This window comes from Pelophylax lessonae (assembly GCF_965119305.1).
Source record: "Pelophylax lessonae genome assembly, chromosome: 4".
Taxonomy (NCBI): domain Eukaryota; kingdom Metazoa; phylum Chordata; class Amphibia; order Anura; family Ranidae; genus Pelophylax; species Pelophylax lessonae.
Window position 1 is genome coordinate 430,521,411 of NC_138771.1, and position 17,875 is coordinate 430,539,285.

Below are 17,875 nucleotides of genomic sequence, written 5' to 3' on the forward strand. Positions count from 1 at the left end.
GTCAATCTGCTATAGGGCGGGCGGGAAGTGGTTAATGTGTTCCCAGGCTATGACTGTCTCCTAAAGCATTTAATTAGTCTCCAACAACTCCTATAGTGCCTGTTATCCCTGATCATCTCCTGTTTCATGCCTGAAATATCTTATAGTTGTCTATTGTATTACACTTACTTAACCACTTAAGCCCCGGAAGATTTTACCCCCTTCCTGACCAGGGCCTATTTTGCGTTTCAGCACTGCGTGACTTTAACAGACAATTGCGCGGTCGTGCGACGCTGTACCTAAACGGATTTGACGTCCTTTTTTTTCCCACAAACAGAGCTTTCTTTTGGTGGTATTTGATCACCTGTGCGATTTTTTGATCATGCGCTATAAACAAAAAAATAGCGTCAATTTTGCAAAAATAACAATATTTTTCAAAATTTTTTTATATAATTTCCCCCCCAAAAAAATGTAAAAATCAAAATTTTTTAACATTTTAGGCCAATTTGTTTTATGCTACCTATGTTTGGTAAAAAAAATCGCAAAAAAGCATATTTTGATTGGTTTGCGCAAAAGTTATTGCGTTTACTAACTAAGGGAAAGATATTTGTCATTTTTGGTGTTTTTTTTAACGAGTAATGGCGGCGATCTGCGATTTTTTTTGTGGGACTACGACATTGCGGCGGACAGATCGGACCCTTGACTGACATTTTTGTCACTTTTGGGGTTACCAGTGACATTACTGCAGTAATCAGTGCTATACATATGCACTGTTACTTTAAAAATGACACTGACAGTGAAGGAGTTAACTTTATTGGAGAGGGAGGGGTTAAGTGTGTCCCTAGGGGCGTGTTTCTAACTGTGATTGGCTGTGGCTACTAGTGTAAGAGCAGAGATCAACGGTCCTACATAACAGAACCGTTTGATCTCCATTCTTACACAGGGAAGAATGACAGGCGGTTTTATTTACATTAGCCGTCTGCCTTTCTTCCGGTGTAACGGAAGTTCGCGAGTGCCCGGCGGACATCGGTTCCGCCGGGCACATGCGCGGGGGGGTCCATGGCGGGGGGGTCCGGCGGCGCGCTTGCTCCCTAGAGCCTATGTCGCTTTGCCTGTGAGGGGCTGACTGCCGACGTAAATCGTTGTGCGGCGGTCGGCAAGTGGTTAATATAATGCATGGCCCTTTGGTGATTTCAAGGGCCACACTTAGTGCCCGATATATCAAAAATATTGACCCCCTCTGCTCTAGGCTATGGTTTATATTTGGTTTGAATTCCACTGGAGTCTTACTTAATCACTTTCATATTCTGCAACACCTCTTTCTCGTCTTAGCTTTTCTCCACTGCTTCAGTTTTAGTTACAAGATCTGGCCCAAATTCCCTATCATACTTTCTGTAGCATTTGAGAACTTGCAGTGGTAGGGACTAGAGGGTTCATAAAAGCTTTTTTTGTGCTATAGTTTTATCAGAAATGTGCATTGTGTTTTTTAACTCTTTTAACTTTCTTTTTCGGGTTGTAGATTTGCTTCATGTCTGTGCCTCGAATACAAGTGTGTTCTACTTTATTGTGTAGTGTATTTAACCAAGGTATGCATACAGTATAACTACAGGAACAAATAGTTTTCATAAAGTAAATACATAAAATTGTTAATTGTGTATCGTTTGAATTTATAAAGGTAATCCATTTGATAAAACATTAATTCGTATTTTTGTTTAGAAGTCATACTCTATTTGAGAATATTTACACATTGGAATTTATTTACTAAAGGTGAATAGGCCGTTCATTTTGTAAGGGAGTTTTCACTTTAAGGGTATTTTCCCTTAGCTCAGAATAGGGAAGAAATTCACTTTGTAAAGAACACTCAATCACGGACAAGGACATTTAAAAAAAGCAATATTTGTACTGTCACATGATTTGATAATGGAAGGAACTTCATCTCAGTCATTAAGTCAAGAGAATATTTCCTTGCAAAGTGAACAGCCTATTTGTCCTTAGTAAATCAATGCAAATTGTGTTACTTTTCCATCCACAACTAGATTTATTTGAAACCCAACCATCTTGTATGTATGGCACAGAATGGAAGGCAGACAATTGTGGGAAGGCAGTCTATCTAAAAAATCATTATGGGGATGAGGAATGGAATCCAAAGGCAGCTTCCTTCATAATGACAGGCAAGGGATTTGTAGTGCAATTACAGTTGCTCTTTGTTTAATTTTTAAATGGTACTTGTTTTACTGTGATTTTTTTTGTGCTTGATGTAGTACAAAGACAGCTGGAACTGATAAACTGTCAAACCTTAGTCATAAAATGAATTGTAGTGGCCCTACACGTGCTTTCTTCTTTCATTGTGTTATAGCTATAATAACCTAAGCCATCCCACTCAAGAAAATGTCTTCCTTCTTGTATTCTATGGTTCTGGAAACACCAATGTTTACTCATTTTGATATGCAGGCTGGATATTACTGACCCTGCCCACTGTACTATAATCTCCAAGAGTGAACAGTGCCTTCTTGTAATTTTGGGTCTGGTGCTCACTGTCTCCCATGAAAATACAGAATGGATAAAGAAGCTTGCTTCTGAGGCAGCTTTCCCTGGAAATGAGACTACAGAGTGACCACGGATTACCTTCTAATTGGACAGGACAGGCAGAGGAGCTTATGGATCTCCGCCATAGATAATTATGGCACGCTCAGAACTCTTCTACAGATCTCATTTTCAATAGTCTTCTCTACTCTAAATGCAGCATGATCTTCTCTGGATGACCTGATAGCAACCTTAAGTTTTTGGAGGAAAATCAAAAGGGGCATTATCTGGTGTTGGCTAAGTCTTAATGGGACTCTCTGTCATGTATGAAATAATTTGTAAAGCAATGACTTTGAGTGTATATATATATATATATATATATATATATATATATATATATATATATATATATATATATATATATATATATATATATATATATATATATTATATATATATACCTTTCTGCACTTTTATATTTTTGTTAGAAACAGTGAGGGCAGAAGCAGTAGTAATCAGTCTTGTCTGAGAGTGTCATGTGTCTAGTCTGTCTGGCAAGCCGGCTGACCTTGCAGTTTAGTACACTGTGGTGAAGACGGCTGCAAAACCTATAACTAGCACCAGATAGGAACAGCGTGAGGACATCTGTCTAGGGGAATTGTGTTGTTACATGATAACACCGGCCCCCACACTGCAGTTCACGCAATGGAAACCCTCAGACAATTGAAGTGAGCAGGTTATGGACCACCCAGCTTATAGTCTGGATTTAGTGCCAGCTGGTTTCCACTTTTATGAACTGCTTGAAGAAGCTTTAAGAGGAAGAAAATTGTCATGTGATGATGATGGGAAAGCAGCGGTGCATCAGTTTCCAACAACGTTTGGTAACCAAAAAACTTTTTTTGCAGATGCAATCAAAAAGTTGGTACAATGCTGAGAAAATGCATAGCAAAGGAAGGGTGACTATGTAGAAAAGTGATGTAATTTATGCCATTTTAAGGGCTTGTTGGCTCACTTGTATTAAAAAGAAAAAAAATGTAAAACAATAAAGATAATGTCCAACAAAACAAACCATTGCCCATGCAGGGGTTTCCACCATTAGCACAAAATTAAATATCCAGCATCCTGGCTTTCCTTAGCCAAAATATTCAGCCTCATAGCTTACACATGCAGTATTGCCACACAGACTTTTTTCAATTCAGGCCCTTTTCTGTCTCCTACAGACCATTTTCTCACCAACAATGTCTGCATGGCTAACAGCCCCTTGCTGCTCTGGCCCTCTGGCGTGGGTCTCTGTCTATTTAAGTGCAGATATTCGCCTGGCTGTTCCCTTGCACATAACTGGAATCCTCGTGAGGGTGAAGCCCAGAACCCTGGCCTTAACTTTACAAAAGACCCACACACACCTGCACAATCAGTGTGTCGGCTATGCCCAAAACCTGGTCCAAGGACTGGAGACTTCATCCCATCCAGATCACTAAGAAAACTCCAGGCTCCATGTCCCAAACCAAGTTTTATCAAGCAGCGTATATATAAAACCAGAACCTGTTACATTTCTTTTTTAAATGATCTTTTATTCATACAAAGTAGTACAATGTTACAACAATACGTTACCCCTCCATGTCCCTGCTTAGATGCCTCTTTTTTTGATATATGTACTGTCATGCAAACTGTTACATACTTGATGAGGGTTGAAAGTGAGCTTATGGTCCTCCCATGTAGACTTGACACCCATTGTCTTGAGACGATGTACAGTATATTATACATTTTTACATCCAAAACAACACTCTACCTATTGTTACCCATATTTGATGTATTACTTAATGCTTTACTCTAAAACCAATACTGCTTTTTTTCTGTACCGTGACATGTACATTGTTATGCTTCAATAATATATTTAAACATGAAGTAATTTATTTTGTTAAGGTTTTCATATATATTTAATAGCTCCATTTATTTTGTGAAAGCAAATTCATCCCTATGTGTACACAAAGGGGTCTATATATACATCTCTTTCATGAACCTAAAATTAAAAGGTGATAATGTATGCATCTGCAAACTTTTAAATACCGAAGATAATAATAATAACAATAATAAAAAAAATTAGCATTCATTCAGAAAAAAAAAAAAATAGTTTATTTAAACTTCCAGTTATATAGTATATTGCACTAACTTAAAGTCTTACAATTTTTTCCTAATTTATTTTTCCAGACCTTTTATTGGAAAACAACAAAAAAAAGTTTTCGTTTTTTAGATACATTGCTAACTGTTAGTTTTATATTGTATTTATTTTTTATATATATTTATTTTTCAAACACTAGCATTACATACATGTAAAGATACAAACATGCTGTATTGTATCCCTTATATAATCAATCCCAATCCCTTTTATAATTAATTACTGATATATTTAAGTAATAGGTTTTTCATAATTTATTAATTGAAAAATCTGTGTTTTTTTCCTAAATCTTAAAATTAAGTTGTAGTTATTATCTTTAGACAGAAGAGGGCAGACTAGTCATCCAAACGGTTAAAAAACAAAGCTTGAGATTCTGTTCATATCAGCTGTGTTCTCCTCCCCCTGGCTCAGTGATTCACCCTCCCATCTCTTCTCTCACACACAAAGAAGAGCTGCAGCTCCGATGAAAACCCTGTGGATGTTTTCAATGCAGGAAATATGGTGTTTTTTATACAACAAATCATTTAAACTCAGCTTGGATACTTACTGGGATTACAAAAGGACTTGATTCTTAGAAGAGGGATTAAAGACATGGACTGCAAATGCTCCTCAAATGCTTGGAAATGGCAAGTAGCTTTCTCCCTTCTCCTTTGTAGCTGGGGCTGGGTCTCTGGGCAGCTTCATTATTCTGTTGCAGAGGAGTCAGATCCAGGGACTGTTGTGGGGAATATAGCTCAGGATCTGGGCTTAAACCTGGGAGATATTGTTAAAAGGAGACTGAGTTTGGGATCTGAGGGAAGCAGTAAATATTTTACTATTGATCAGAAATATGGAGCTCTGATTATACAGGAGAGGATTGATAGAGAGAGCCTGTGTGGATCCAGCTCCAGCTGTTTGCTGCATTTAGAGGTTGTAGCTGAGAATCCTTTGGAGCTGTTCAGCCTGGAAATTGAAATTTTGGATATTAATGATAATTATCCTGTTTTCTCTGTATCTAATCAGGAAATTAAAATTATAGAGCTGGTAACAAATCCTGGAGTACAATTTCCTTTACCTTCTGCTGAAGACTTGGATGTGGGAAAAAATGGCGTGAGACATTATAGCTTAAATCAAAATCCTTATTTTTCTTTATCCGAAAAACATCGCAGTGATGGAACTTTGATTGCAGAGCTAGTACTAGAGAAAAATCTAGACAGGGAAGAGAAATCAGAACACAAGCTTGTTTTGTCTGCCATTGATGGAGGAGAACCTCCCCGATCAGGATCCACTCAGATTAATGTTATTGTTTTAGATATTAATGACAATGCACCAGTCTTTGATCAGGCAACCTATAAGGTAGGGCTAATGGAAAATCTACCTCTAAACACAGTTGTTATAAAGCTAAATGCTACAGACCTGGATGAGGGTACGAATAGTGAAATACTATATTCATTTGATGATCATACGTTAAAGGCAGCAAAGGAAATATTTGATTTAAACGAAAACACTGGTGAAATATTGATAAAAGGGGCTGTAGATTATGAAGTTGCAAAATTGTATGAATTATTTGTAAAGGCTGTTGATAAAGGATCACCAAGACGACAAGGGCGTTGTGTTGTCCATATTGAAGTGCAAGATGTGAATGATAATGTACCAGAAATTATATTTACTTCTAAAAATAATGAGGTCCATGAAAATGCCCCAGTAGGGACTATTGTGGGATTTATCACAGTCAGAGACAGGGATTCTGGTAAAAATGGGGAAGTTAAACTGATAATACCACCAAATTTACCCTTTAAATACCAGCCCATGTCAAACCGTTATACACTGGTCACTAATGGACATCTAGACAGGGAGAAAGTCTCACAATATACTGTTACACTGATCGCTTCTGATCTCGGTTCTCCTACTTTAAGCAGCCAGACTACAATCATCATTAATATTTCTGATGTTAATGATAATCCTCCAGTATTTCTACAGTCTGCTTACAATGCCTTCATATCAGAAAACAATGAGCCTGGCAGACTGTTGTGTACAGTATCTGCTGAAGATCCAGATGAAGGAGATAATGCAAAGCTCATTTATTCCATAGCAGAGAATCATATAGACGGCTCTCCTGTCTCTTCATTTGTCTACATTAACTCCGACACTGGTAATATTTATGCCCAGCGCTCCTTTGACTATGAACAACTCCAAGTTCTACAGATCACTGCGAGAGTGGAAGATTCAGGATTCCCAAAGCTGTTTTCCAATGTTTCAGTCTTCATATTTATTCAGGATACAAATGACAATTATCCCTCTATATTATACCCAGAGACCTCAGGGGAAGTAATGGCACAAGAGACCATTCCCAGATCTGCGTCTACTGGATATTTAGTCAGTAAAGTATCTGCGGTGGATCTGGATTCTGGGCACAATGCCTGGCTCACCTATAGTCTTCTTCAGTCTGGCAGTCCAGCTTTGTTTCACATCTCTGAATATACAGGAGAAGTCAGAACTCTGCGAGGATTACAGGAGACGGATAACACAGAACATCGACTTGTTATTTCTGTCAGTGACCATGGGGAGCCTTCACTGTCCTCTACAGTCACTCTGATTGTAAATATAATGGAGAATATTGCTCAGGAAAACCCCAAATCTCATGATTTTCTTACACATTCTAAACCAACACCAAATATGACCTTATATCTTATTATTTCTCTAGTAGCTATCAGTTTGGTTTCCTTGGTAACATTTGTCATATTATTGGTTAGGTGCCTTAGAAAGAATTATGACAGCAGTTGTGGTTCTTGTTTTCCAAACAAATCCCTCCCGGTGTCTTATATGGATCAGTATAAACCAACACTTTACCTGAACACGGATGGGACTTTGAAGTACATGGAAGTGAGGATGGCCCCTCCAGAAACTCTAGGATCTTGTTATTCACCTTGCTTTCCTCCAACCACAAATATTCCAGAATCAACACTTAATAAATATCAAAGTAATCCTCATATAGCAGAGCCTAAGTCCACTTCTGACAGCTGGTGTAATGAAACACATCAGGTGAGATTCTATAATTTTTGTTTCATTTATATCCTTTTTTATTTTGTAATGGCACATTTTAGCAATGGCCTCACCACTGACAAAATGTTAATGCCAGCTTAAAATAGCAGAGCCAAAATCTACTTCTTACATCTGGTTTAGTAACACTTCTCAGTAGTGCTTTTGTAGATGATATTATAAGACTAGTTATATAAGTTATAATAAAATATAAAGGAACAGCTGATTGGTGAGGTTTGTTGTGACCTAAACTAAAAAAGGACCACTAAAATGTGAAGGTTTGCATTTGGTAATACAGGAAAATACATTTCCTTCAGTTTTTAGGTTGATTTTTTTTTTTTTTTTTACATCTTTGACCATTTTCACCTTATTCACATGGGCATGCTGAAGCAGCGACTGCATGGACACAGCTGCATGTCAAAATGTGACAGGCTAGTAGTAGTAGTTTGTGGCCCCTAATGCAGACAATGTGCTTTCACTGTTCTTTAGTGCATATTTCATATTGTATGGATTTTTTTTTTTTTTTATTAATTAAGAAAAATCAAATAAACACAGATATAATTGGTCAGTATTTACATAATGGTTTGCAAAAGCAGGACCTTTGCATTGAAAGTTACAAGTTGTTTTTCATCAACTAACAGTTCTTACTAATTGTATATATTATACCAAATATATTTGCATATGATATTCATACCAGTTCTGTCATTTTTATATTATTGTTATTATTATTTATATTCTTGATATATAAAAATTGTTAGTTGCTGTGTGTATCAGTTAACTAAAGGATTTATTTTGTAATTAATGTATCACTATTGGTGCATCTAATGACATGGCTAATAGCACCTAATACAGTACACAACTGTAAGTGATTTGTTAAAATATTACGAATGCCATACATTTTATGTATGATGAATAGTGTAAATGTTTAGCACTTAAATTGTAGCACTCTAAGAACCTGCACACGTTAGTTAATTGAATTGTTTTGTAGTAGTAAAATTTTGTAGTAGTCAAATTTGTTTTATGCTATTTCATTTTGTTCTCTACTGTTCATCCCATTTCCCATCCCATGTTTGTAGGGAGTTCAAATGGGGAAGCATTGATTTATAAGGAATATGTAATAGCAGTTATCGTTATCAGTCTTATGTTATGTGTCTTCAGTCTCTGACTGTCTCCTAAAGCATATCATCTGATTTCAACCACTACTATAGCATATCTGCGGCCTCTGACCATGTCTTGTAGAATGCTTGTGGTCTCTAGCCATCTCCTATGGCATGCTGTGAGTCTCTGATAATTTTCCATTGTATTGCATTCACTTAATATAATGTATAAAACACAAATAACATCCGCGCTAAGTCCTGCAAACTGACAATATATCACTCTAAAGCAGCTGACAACATTCTGTTGATGGCAGAAAAACAAAAGTATAAGTCCAAACAAGCAGGGCTGAGTGAATTATAAACTCAAAAACAGTCCAAAATCTTTAATGACAGATCCCGTCACCAGAGAATCGTGCGAGATGGGGCCACACACCACCCGACTAGGTGCTCTAAAGAGTCCAGGCTGGACTTTTTCAATAAATGTATCATTCTTACAAAACGGTGCTTCACTATCGTTGGATACTGTTATGTTTTATGCATGACGGTTCCCTGTATTCTGGAAAATAGAGTTACAGACAACTATTGGAGTTCATGTGAGAAGTGCCTGAGAGATTAGGAACTATCCTTATACAGCCATCTTATCCCTGCTCTCTGACTTGTACTACATGCTCCATGGCTATAGAGGTCTGGTAAGCAGCCTCTTTAGAGCAGCTAGTCAGGTGGTGTGTGGCCCCATCTATCACGATTCTCTGGTGACGGGATCTGTCATTAAAGGTTTTGGACTTTATTTGAGTTTATAATTCACTCAGCGCTGTTTGTTTGGACTTATACTTAATATAATGTGTTGCAATTTGGTCATGTGAAAGGCTGCACGTAAGGCCCCATATATCAAGAAAGTTGACCACCACTGCTCTATGCTATGAGTTAAACTGGGTATTCGTAATCTGGCTCTGCTTCTCTTAGAGCCCTTGTTATTTCCTTGCTTACTATGTCACACCTCTATTTTCTCCTTAACACCAATTTTTTATATATTTACTGCTTCAGATTTAGGTACAAGATCCAATTCAAATAACGTATACTTTCTGTTGTATATGAGATCTTGAGATTAGAGGTTTTATGAAAGCCTATTATTGGCTTTTACTCCTCACTTACACATACAATAATAACAAACATTTTGGCAGGGGCATATTAAAGGGGCTTATTATAGTAAAAAAAAAAACTTCTAAAAAAAAAAGTCTTTGACATGAATATACTGTCAGCTAAGCTGAAAATGACACCTGTAGTAATTCAGCTTCATATCTACGCAATAATCATTGGGTTCATTTCTAGAGCACAGAGCACACACATGATCATTCTATATTATAAGATCGTAAAATTTCTGCCAGAATGATTGCTGTGTAACATCACTGCCTCTAAAGCTAAAATGTAGCTTTATCTACAAAGTGTATTTTGTATTTTTTTTTTTATTTTTAACATTTTTTTGGCATAGATTTGCTTCATGTGTGGGCATTAATAGTACAAGAATGACCTAATTTATTGTGTAGGGTGTTCACCCTAGCAATGTTTATGCTCATAACCACGATTACTGTGTATAGTTTGATTCTTTAAAGATAACTGGTTGAATAGCATATCAATTTGTATGTTTATTCAGAAGCTGAGCTTTAACCACTGCATTACTTTTCTACCCACAGTCATATTTCTAAAGCTGGCCATAGATGGATCAAAATGTGTCTGGTTAAAGAGGAACCAGCTGAATTTTGATACATGTGAGGCCACTAAAGTTGAACAAAACTTCTGTTCAATCACCCAGGCTGGTTAAAGCCACTCATTCAGCAGCTGCAGTGCTCATATGTGTATTCTGACAGCAGGGCAGTGTCCTCACTGTCAGAATACAATAGTGCAGCAGGAAAGATTCCTCCATCCAACTCCATTGTTTGGATGGGGAAATCAGTTTAGTTTCTTTCATTCTGCCCACTGACCAAATGAAAAAACCTGAGCAGTGCAATCCTAACTTAACTCACGCTCACGTTTAATGTGTGTGTATAATACACCAGGTCATCCCACTCAAGTAAATTATTTACAGCTGGTAGCCTTTTTTTCTTGGAATACAAATGTTTTCAGATCTTGAAATGCAAGCTTGGTATTTCCTTTTTTGTCTATCGTGCTGTAGTCTCCAATAGTGAACAATGCCATCCTGTATTGTTTGGTCTGCTATTTTCTGTGTCTAATGAACATACAGATTGGATAAAGAAAAAATTATATTTGCCTCCGAGGCAGTTTTCCCTAAAAGAGTGGCTTGAGAGTGTCCACTGCGTACCTCCCATTGGACAGTGCAAGCAGAGGTACTTGGTTCAAATATGATCCTCCATAGATAATCATGGCAAGCACATATGCTCTTTGCTCAGTGATCTTCTGATCTCATTTTTCATGCCACTATACCTTTCTCTGGCCTTAATGAAGCAAAATCTTCTCCAGATGTACTGTTAATAACCTAGGGGTTATTTACTAAAACTGGAGCATGCAAAATGTGGTGCAGCTCTGCACAGAATCAGCATTCATGTTTTGTTGCCAAAGCTTAATCAAACAAGCTGAAGTTAGAAGCTGATTGACTGCCATACACAGTTGCACCAGATTCTTAGTTTTAGTAAATCTTCCCCCTAGTGTTTTTGGAAGGGATCTCTTAATTTAAAGCATTGCAATTTGTAAAACAAAAAAAACCAAAAATATATATAATAATTTACATTTTGTATTCATATTCTCCTATTATTTCATACTGTATATACATTAATTGCTAAATATTCGTTTTACATAATTTATTTAATAATTCTGGTTTTAAATACATGTATTCCAAGTTACCATTATATATTTTATTAAATCCTAGCCTTAAATACTTTTTAGGCTATAAACAGAGCCACTGTATTTTATTCATTTACTTTTTTTTTTTTTTTTTGCTCTGACAACCAAAACCCTTTTTTTTTTGTTCCATGTATATCTTAAATTTAAAAAGGATAAAATGGGAAACCTAAAATGTATTTATACAAATATTAATTTTTTTAATTTAAAAATAGCAATCAAATGGCTCGACTTGTGTAGCTGTGTCAATAGCATGCGTTACTTATACCATTAATAACTACTTTTCCTAATTTCTGAAATTGAAAATCTGTGATTTTATCTACATCTTAAAATTGAGCTGTAGTTATTATCTTTAGACAGAAGAGGGCAGACTAGTCATCCAAACGGTTAAAAAGCAAAGCTTGTGAATCTGTTCATGTAAGCTGTGTTCTCCTCCCCCTGGCTCAGTGATTCACCCTCCCATCTCTTCTCTCACACACAAAGAAGAGCTGCAGCTCCGATGAAAACCCTGTGGATGTTTTCAATGCAGGAAATATGGTATTTGGTATACAACAAATCATTTAAACTCAGCTTGGATACTTACTGGGATTACAAAAGGACTTGATTCTTAAAAGAGGGATTAAAGACATGGACTGCAAATGCTCCTCAAATGCTTGGAAATGGCAAGTAGCTTTCTCCCTTCTCCTTTGTAGCTGGGGCTGGGTCTCTGGGCAGCTGCGTTATTCTGTTGCAGAGGAGTCAGATCCAGGAACAGTGGTGGGGAAAATAGCTCAGGATCTGGGCTTAAACCTGGCAGATATTATTAAAAGAAGTATAAGTTTGGGATCTGAAGAAAGCAGTAAATATTTTACTATTGACCAGAAACATGGAGCTCTGAATATACAGGAAAGGATTGATAGAGAGAGCCTGTGTGGATCCAGCTCCAGCTGTTTGCTGCATTTAGAGGTTGTAGCTGAGAATCCTTTGGAGCTGTTCAGTCTGGAAATTGAGATCTTGGACATTAATGATAATTATCCTATTTTCTCTGTTACTAATCAGGAAATAAAAATTACAGAGCTGTTAACAAGCCCTGGGGTTCGATTTCCTTTACCCACTGCTGAAGACTTAGATGAGGGGAAACATGGTGTGAGACATTATAGATTAAATCAAAATCCCTCTTTTTCTTTATCAGAAAAATATCGCAGTGACGGAACCTTAATTGCAGAATTAGTACTAGAGAAAAATCTGGACAGGGAAGAGAAATCAGAACACAAGCTTATTCTGTCTGCCATTGATGGAGGAGAACCTCCCCGATCAGGATCCACTCAGATTAATGTTATTGTTTTAGATATTAATGATAATGCACCAGTCTTTGATCAGGCAAGCTATAAGGTTAAAATATTGGAAAATATACCACTGAAAACAGTTGTTATGAAGCTAAATGCTACAGATCTAGATGAGGGTGCAAATAGTGAAATATTATATTCATTTGATGATCATACTTTGAATTCAGCAAGGAAAATATTTGATTTAAATGAAATCACTGGAGAAATATTAATAGAAAGGGCTGTAGATTATGAAGTTGCAAAATTGTATGAATTATTTGTAAAGGCTGTAGATAAAGGGTCACCTAAACTAGAAGGACGTTGTGTTGTCCAGGTTGAAGTGCAAGATGTAAATGATAATGTACCAGAAATAGTGTTCACTTCTAAGAATAATGAAGTCCCTGAAAATGCTCCAGTAGGGACTATTGTTGGATTTATCACAGTCAGAGACAGGGATTCTGGTAAAAATGGGGAAGTTAAACTGGAAACATCACAAAATGTGCCCTTTAAATGCCAGCCAATGTCAAACCGTTATACACTGGTCACTAGTGGACACCTGGACAGGGAGAAAGTCTCACAATATACTGTTACACTGATTGCTTCTGATCTCGGCTCGCCTTCTTTAAGCAGCCAAACTACAATCATCATTACTATTTCCGATGTTAATGATAATCCTCCATCATTTCTACAGTCAGCTTACAATGCCTTCATATCAGAAAACAATGATCCTGGCAGACTGTTGTGTACAGTATCTGCTGAAGATCCAGATGAGGGAGATAATGCAAAGCTCATATATTCCATAGCGGAGAACCACATAGATGGCTCTCCTGTCTCTTCATTTGTCTACATTAACTCCGACACTGGTAATATTTATGCCCAGCGCTCCTTTGACTATGAACAGCTCCAAGTTCTACAGATCACGGCAAGAGTGGAAGATTCCGGATCCCCAAAGCTGTTTTCCAATGTTTCAGTCTTTATATTTATTCAGGATACAAATGACAATTATCCCTCTATATTATACCCAGAGAACTCAGGGGAAGTCATGGCACAAGAGACCATTCCCAGATCTGCATCTGCTGGATATTTAGTCAGTAAAGTATCTGCGGTGGATCTGGATTCTGGGCACAATGCCTGGCTCACCTATAGTCTTCTTCATTCTGGCAGTCCAGCTTTGTTTCACATTTCTGAATATACAGGAGAAGTCAGAACTATGCGAGGATTACAGGAGACGGATAACACAGAACATCGACTTATAATTTCCGTCCGTGACCATGGGGAGCCTTCACTGTCCTCTACAGTCACTCTGATTGTAAATATAATGGAAAATATTGCTCAGGAAAGCCCCAAATCCCATGATTTTCTTACAAATTCTAAATCAACACCAAATATGACCTTATATCTTATTATTTCTTTAGTAGCTATCAGTTTGGTTTCCTTGGTAACATTTGTCATATTATTGGTAAGGTGCCTTAGAAAGAATTATGACAGCAGTTGTGGTTCTTGTTTTCCAAACAAATCCCTCCACGTGTCTTATATGGATCAGTATAAACCAACACTTTACCTGAACACAGATGGGACATTAAAGTACATGGAGGTGAGGATGGCTCCTCCAGAATCTCCTGGATCATGTTATCCACCTTGTTTTCCTATAACAAATATCCCTGACTCGACCCTTTTAAAATTTCAAAGCGATTCTAATATAGCAGAGCCTAAGTCCACGTCTGACAGCTGGTGTAATGAAACACATCAGGTGAGATTCTGTAATTTTTGTGTATTTGATATTATTTATGTGTTTATATTATATTTTGCTACAAAACTTTTTAGCTTTGTACTTTAAGATGTTGTACCATACGTAAATGAGTTCAGTATGGCATCCCTGTTTTCCACAGCAAGCTATTCGATTGAATTAGGCTTATTATATTTGTATTATATTTCTTTATTTTAGTGATTTCTTTCTTTTAGTTGCTCCTCCTGTCTATATAGCCTATATTTATTTTATTTTAAGCCATCATTTTTTTTGCTAGAAAACTACTTAGAACACCCAAACATTATGTATATTTTTTAGGCAGAGGCCCTAGGAAATAAAATGGTTGGCGTTGCAATTTTATATGTCACAAAGTATTTGTGCAGTGAATTTTCAAACGCATTTAAAAAGAAAAAAGAAAATACACTTTAACCCTTTCATGCATTGTTATGAATGTCAGGGTCAGAATTATGTTCCTCTGTGTTTTTAACACACAAAAAAAAAAAAGTAACTTCATTTATTGAACATTAATTTTCCAGGGAGTTATTTATATAGATGTCCACTTGAGCAGACTGCATGCATTTGAGGTTTTAACTGAAGAAACAATTTAGATGGTATTTGCTCCATTATCTTTAGACATTTCTATAATGCTCTGCACTTGAGCACTACAAAATATAAAGACATTAACTATTAGGCCTCATTCACATCGGATGTTTTTAATGCTGCTTCAAGGGGCATCTGTCATTTTACTTTTTTCTTTTTCTAAATGCCCATGCATGCATTGGCGTTTAGGAACAGAAAAAATCCCACTGCCGGTGCATCCAGGAACATCCAGAAGCAATCACATTTTGGCGCGAAAATACTCTTGACGCGTATATGTGTGTAAACAAAATGAATTAGTGTCCAAACACTTGATGCATGATGTGTTTACAAGCATCAAGCGTTTTTTTAAAGCCAAAATGCTGCTGCCAGGAGAAAACACATTCTACAAGAGCTAGCAAAACATCCAGTGTGCATGAAGCCTTACTCACATAATGGAACTTATCTGCAAAAATGATGTTTTTGTTACAAAAACTGCAAATTACATTCTAACAGCATATATACATTTATTTACAGCCAGAAAAAGTTACCACAGCTGTATTACTTTCAATAAACTTATTTTCAGTAATAGTATGACTTGTAGCTGAATTATACCCAGTGATGCATTATGTCTAATTTAGTGGAAAGGGGATTCATTGTAATTTCCGCCCAAGATAAAACCCATACTAGTAAACCTATTGTTACCATTTGTTTTTTTTTTTTTTACCTCCAAGGGTCTTTTCCTATAGAAGTATTAGCAAGATATTCCTAAGGTGCTCATCCTTTCTGGATTTCTGTCGACCATCTTAGTTTTGAGAAATTTTTCTTGCACCTAAAATGGCTTTCTAGTGGGTGGCATAGTATGGGGTGACACACTAATTTCCACTGTAATGGGTGATATGCAACTATACAATCAAAACCCATGCATATACAAGAAAACAGCTTTCAACTAGCTGTCCACTATGCATGAAAGGATTGATGAATTATATTGCAAAAAAAACACAATATATAACCCATTTTTTTGTAAAATATAAAAGATAATGTTACGCTAAGTAAATAGATACCTAACATGTCACGTTTTTAAATTGTGCATGCTCGTAGAGTGGCGCCAAACTACGGTACTTATAAGTCTTCATAGGCGATGCTTTAAAAATATTTACTGACTACCAGTTTAGAGATACAGAGGATGTCCAGCTTTAGAAATGTTGTTCTCACTCTAACGGTTCGGTGATACCTCACATGTGTGGTGTCAACACCGCTTACATATTTGGGCACAGCCTACATATGTGTTTGCTTCTGCGCATGAGCACAAGGGGACAGGGGCACTTAAAAAATTTGTTATTTATTTTATTTCTTTACATTTCTTGTGATAGGAATAAAAGTGATAACAAAAAAATAAAGGGATGGTGTAAAAATAAAGAAATAATAGAAAACACCCCTTGTAATAGAATTAAGGCGTGACGGGTCCTCTATAAGACCCCAGATCTCTCCTCCACCCTGGAAAGCATGAAGTAAAAAAAAAACATAGATCTCTGCTTTCCAGAAACAAAACAGCAGTGTTTACATCTGCCAGAGTTGGGAAGTGATATCATGACATCACTTCTAGCCTCCTGGGATCATCAAGATTGCCGGGCACCATCTGGTCCAATGCTAGCTTTATGGATGCCCAGCAGAAACACCAAATTAGATTGCGGGCTCCCCAAACACATGCGAGAGCCCAGAGAGGTGCTGATGTGCAGCGGGAGGCAGGGACATCTCCTCCTGCTGGCTGTAAAAGCAAATCAGCGGGAAATTAGCCACAGGGATGGCTTTTACATTGCAGGGAATGGCAGGCCTAAATGAAAGATACTGGAATGATGACTGTAGCTGCAGGCATCATCTCGAAATCTCCACTTCATGTCCAGGACGTCATATGATGTCCTCGGTTTGGGAAGTGGTTAATCTTTTTCTTTTATTTAAAAACTGCACTAATGGGTCCCCATTAAGAATGTTGATAAATATTAGTTTATGTCAATATTAATTAAAACTTTTAAATAGTATTTACAAAACAAATTAGCACATGATATTTCCAACCAATACATATGTGATCTTTGTATTCAAAGTGTAATTTAACGTACATGTAAATTAGTTGTGACGCAGACTAGGGCACTACAAAAAATGTATTAGGCCTCCTACACACTGTACTGATGTTTGAGCTTCTGCTTTTTTTGGATGTATTTTATGTGCATGTTTTGCGCAAATTTTCAAGTATTTATGTATTTGAACGTATATGCGCATTCACGCATTTGTACACACATACCTTCCTAGGGAAAATTAACTCATATTTATGCTCATATACGCATATTTTTTTTAAATTTTTTTTTTTACTGAAGAATACTCAGTGTTTGTTTATGCGTTTGTGTGCACAGGCACATTGTAAATAATATGCTATATTTTAGCTCAATATAAAAGAAAACGTTGTACTGAGCTTTTTCATGCTGCAGTGTGCAAGAGGCCTTACTGCTTTTTTTTTTTTAATACCAAAGTATTGGTATCTTATTGATAACAATTGTATTCGTTTATTAGTATTTTTTTATTTTGTAGTTACTTTTAGGCTGACCAC

The 17,875-nt window shown here is 36.7% G+C and overlaps 1 protein-coding gene across 34 annotated transcripts in view; it reads left to right on the top strand.

Annotated features, from left to right (window-relative positions):
• The window catches only part of LOC309553369 (protocadherin gamma-C5-like), a 764,755-nt gene that overhangs the window by 605,070 nt on the left and 141,810 nt on the right, over positions 1 to 17,875 (top strand). For 2 of the 34 annotated variants that reach the window (XM_082254503.1, XM_082254508.1), the window contains exon 1: positions 5,103 to 7,699. The exons of 30 other annotated variants lie outside the window; for them this stretch is intronic. In XM_082254503.1, the coding sequence (XP_082110629.1) occupies positions 5,270 to 7,699 (2,430 nt within the window). In that variant the 5' untranslated portion in view covers positions 5,103 to 5,269. Of the gene's footprint in view, positions 1 to 5,102; positions 7,700 to 12,258; positions 14,701 to 17,875 lie in introns of those variants that run through there. 2 more of the 34 variants (XM_082254506.1, XM_082254509.1) reach the window with 1 other exon arrangement.